Source organism: Myotis davidii, unplaced genomic scaffold (genome assembly GCF_000327345.1).
Source record: "Myotis davidii unplaced genomic scaffold, ASM32734v1 scaffold453, whole genome shotgun sequence".
NCBI classification, from domain to species: domain Eukaryota; kingdom Metazoa; phylum Chordata; class Mammalia; order Chiroptera; family Vespertilionidae; genus Myotis; species Myotis davidii.
In genome coordinates this window covers 2,472,807-2,477,294 of record NW_006285234.1, presented here as the reverse complement: position 1 = coordinate 2,477,294, position 4,488 = coordinate 2,472,807, and the positions used below count along the sequence as shown (strand labels likewise).

Below are 4,488 nucleotides of genomic sequence, written 5' to 3'. Positions count from 1 at the left end.
CCACACTTGCAGCCTCTCACCACAGTATGGTCAGCTCTGTAGCAGCTGGTATTGCCAGGGCACCAATGCACTCAGCGTGGTGAGCCACACCTGCATCACCAGTGTCTGGAGCTGGGTGAATAAGGAGATTTATGCTTAGGCGTTGGCTGGTATCTGCGTGTCTAACATTAAACGCCTGGCACACTAGAAGCCGTAGAATCTATTACAGACAAAACTCATATTATTGCACTTTGCTTTATTGCGCTTCACAGCTGTTGCGGGTTGTTGGTTTATGGTTTTTTTTTACAAATAAAAAGCAGGACCCCCCCTCCCACCACCACCACCAGTAGCAAAAAGATTACAACTCACTTTATTGTGATGCTTGCTTTATTATGGTGATCTGGAACCAAACCCGCAATATCTCTGAGGTATACCTGTGTTTATTTCATTTCATTTTATTATTTTGTAAATATTTTTTATTGATTCCAGAGAGGAAGGGAGAGGAAGAGAGAGATAGAAACATCAATGATGAGAGAGAATCATGGATCGGCCGCCTTCTGCATGCCCCCCATTGGGGATCGAGCCCACAACCCGGGCATGTGACCTGACCAGACCTCCTGGTTCATAGGTCAATGCCTAACCACCGAGCAACGCTGGTCATGAGGCCTTGCACCGAGAGAGAAATAGACCACCATTTAGGGTAAAGAGTCCTTTCAAAGTCACCAATCCAGTCCTCCCCTTTATGCCTGAGGAAACGAAAAGAAAGCCTGGAGAGGTAGTGACTAGCCACGCTCACAGCCAGGGCTAGTGAATGGGAGGAACTGGCCTCAGACAGTTTTATAAAAGTGTGGGACAAGGAATCCTGGTGGTATTGATAGTCTTTGATGTTCCTCAGATGATTAAACCTATGCTTTTCCTTTCCTGCCTGAGTTAGCCACTGTGTTAGACCAGCAGCTCTTAGTTTTCTTAAACCCTAGATTCGACCATTGATTTAATGCCAGGTGGGGGTTTCAGTTGACCCTCTGTGGTTGCTGGTTGAACCCTGTGCTCACTGGTTCTCTCCCCCTCCCCTCCTTGTGCTCCTGCTCCAGAGGCTGTGTCATCGGACCCACCTTCCACTTTAATGTCCCTGCTCTGCACTTTGGGGATGTTTCCTTTGGTGAGTATTTTTCATTTTAAATTAGAAATAGAGAAGAATTACTTTTCTCTACGGGGGAGGATAAAGGTTTGCAAAGAGTCTTTCTTACCATTTTTTTTTATGGGTAGAAACTGAGAGGATCTAGAATTGTTCTTCTGCAGAAGTGGCATTTCAGTGCCATTTCCTTGTTTCCATGTGAAAGTTGGAACTGTGTCCTGGGCACTAACAGTTGTCAGGCCACAGCCATCCCCCTTTCCAGCAGGGAACAGTGGAAGGCCTTCTGCTTCTCTCCACCATCTGAACTTTACGGACATTCTGTTTATGTGCAGATTCTGATCTGCCAGTCTGCCACACAGCTACCTTCTCCCAGAGATGCTCTCAAATTCAAAGTGAACTCAGTGGTGGGTCGATTCCAAATTGAAGACTCTTCTGGATTTCTGTGTTGTCTTCTCACCCAGTTACTTCTCTAAGTCATTTTCTCCCACCTAAGCTTCCCCAATAATAAAAATGATAACAGAAAAAATTCCTATTTATTGGTTCTTTCTATATATTCCAATCACTGCTAAGTGCATTACATGCAGAACTACGTTTAAACCTTTTATCAACCCTATGGGGAGGTACTACTTAAAATCCCCATTTTAGAGATGGCAGAACTGAGCGTTGAATGGTTAAGTAACTTCCTAAAGTCACACAGCAGAAATTAGCATTTCAGTTGAGGTGCATTTAAATCATGTACTGTCAGCACAAGTGATATTGCACCCAAAGAGGCAGAAATGGGTTCTTGGAGGTTGAAACAAAACTTAGACAATGGTTGAAACAATGGTTTCAACCCTCCCCAACAGAATCTTGTCCCTTGGTATTTAATTTCTTCATTAGGGAGAAATTAAATAGGATTTACATCATATTAATTAAATATAATTTATTTGATTTAAAATTAATTTATCACATTGGTTCTTTTTAGGAGATGCTAATTTTTAACAAGGTTGAAATCCCCTGGTCTAAAGCCATGCTCCACAAACCTTTCCATTTTGTTCTATCGTCTCCCACTTTCACTTTCAATTCTTTTGCGTCTACTTGGGGGAAAACTTCTTTAGAAAAGGCTGATTAGATGCCTTTATCAATTGCTTTAACATTTGGGGGTCTGACCGTTTTATTTATACAGAATGTATTTATTTATACAGTGCCCCCCCCATCTGTATTATATTGGGTAAGAATCATACCATAGGAAAATCTATATACATGAAGTTGACTATCTGTTGGTTACTATAGAATATAAAAATGGCTGGAGAGATTCTTACAAAATTGTAGGGCATGTTTGAGTGGTAGACTCTTTTGAAGGAAATAAAAATGACCTACAACTTGAAAATCGCCTGGTGGCCAAGTAAGGAAGGCATCCCCTCTCAAGGGTGCCTGTGACAGCTGCACAATAAGAAGTGAATTAGTGTCCCAAGACCTATGCAGTCACCCTTCAAACAGCTCAGATGGCGTCCACAGGGAGGTCTGGGCAACTGATGCATGACGGCAGCCTCTCCTTCCACAGGCATTTCAAGACGGAGTCCAGCCCAAGGGCATTTGGGAGATGTGCCCGACATCAGATTGCCCTCAAGGAGGGAGAACACAGAGTACAAACAAGCACCTCAAATCAGTTAGTTCAGGAAATTTTCCCACCGATTCATGGTCCAGGCTGCTCTATGGCTCACCTCTGCAGTGTTGATGTAAATGCTGTCCTAATGACAGGCCAACAGCTGTTTCTCAGACTTGGTCTAGAAGTTCTGGTAACTAGCTAGGTGAAGACTAGAAGCAGCGTATTTTTCTTTCCTTGTATAATATCTTATTGAACCAGTTGATGAGACAGCCTCTGGATAAGAGGCTGGAACACACTACAGAGCCATGACCCAAGGTTCCCGAGTCTGAGATTTGAAAACTTATCACTCCTGAGTCTCCTTTCAAAATCCAAGTTGCCTTTTCTTTTAGTTTGGATATGGGCTCCTTAGTCTTCTCTAGTGTGGCAGGGAATGTTAACAAAAACATATCCTTTTTGCTTGCCAACAGGAGATCTAGGGCTACTTGGTTTTCCAAACCACTTGGGTCAGTAAATTCAAGCTACTTTTCTGTGCTTCTAGATTTTGCACTGTCACAGCCAAAATTAGAGACAATTTTATGATACCCTTTCAAAATTATTTTATGGTATTTTCCAATCCCAAAGTTGGAACTAGAGTCCTCATGACTTCAACACAAAGTCTTATTATTTTTTCCAGGTAGTTGGACCGCCCGTCACAAAGAAACATGGCCCATTGGGCAGTTATTTACCAGAAGCTTCTCATTATTATCCTGCATGTGCCAGTAGGGCTTTGATGAGGCAGATAAAACTGAGCATGTCATTGGCACGAGAATAAAAGACCAACAAGGATACATATAGTTCCAGATGCAAAAGAGAAATTAACTGTTACAGGAGCAAAAATTAACTGTTCCAGGAATTGGAGGAATTTTTTTAGTTATTTCAGGATGGCAGACTTATCATGTGGAGTTAAGCAAGGTTTGCAGGGACTGTTGTAGGGCTTGGGAGTACATGAAGCTAATGAGAGTTGGTAATATTGTCCCCATATTGGCACTAAGGCCCATTCCATTCCTGAAAAGGTGTCTGTTATAGGTTATTGTGAGAGATGAAGATATAGATTTGACATCAGGGTCTTCTAGGTTGATGATGTTAGGAAATACCATATGTTATGGTTTAGATACTCTAAGTAGGTTAGTATCTAACATGTTTGAAGATGGCTATAAATATTTTGATGATAGAATTAGATGTCAGATGACATATCTAATCATTAATTAAGCTGACTGAAGCTACAATAGCATGAGTGTCAGATGATAGAATTGGGTGACAATTGTCCCTGAAGGAACATTGAGGCTTCAATAAATCCTCAGAATAGTCAGAGAATAAAATGGACCAAGTAACCACTGATGTGCCAGGTGATCAGCCAAAAGGGGAAGGAGTGGGTATCTGTAAAGCCACTATTTTTCAGGAGGCACAAGAATGTGTTGGATTGAGAATAAGGAGTGTGGAAGGCTCCAGGCACTCAGTATACTTGACAATTGGACAATTTGGACTGAGAAGTTAGGGTTTGAGGGCAGAGTGTTTGGAATAAATATAAGCATTTTTAAAAAATGCATGATAGTTGTCTCTTCCATGACCCAGGTATGAACTGTCAGTATTTTTTTTTTAATATATATTTTATTGATTTTTTACAGAGAGGAAGGGAGAGGGACAGAGAGTTAGAAGCATCGATGAGAGAGAAACACCGATCAGCTGCCTCCTGCACACCCCCTACTGGGGATGTGCCGGCAACCCAGGTACATGCACTTGACCAGAA

The 4,488-nt window shown here is 41.9% G+C and overlaps 1 protein-coding gene across 1 annotated transcript in view; it reads left to right on the top strand.

Moving 5' to 3' along the window:
* The window catches only part of HYDIN (HYDIN, axonemal central pair apparatus protein), a 361,269-nt gene that overhangs the window by 142,953 nt on the left and 213,828 nt on the right, over positions 1-4,488 (top strand). Inside the window, exon 14 of the mRNA XM_015558788.1 lies at positions 1,071-1,138. Coding sequence (XP_015414274.1) covers positions 1,071-1,138 — 68 coding nt within the window. The remainder of the gene's footprint in view (positions 1-1,070; positions 1,139-4,488) is intronic.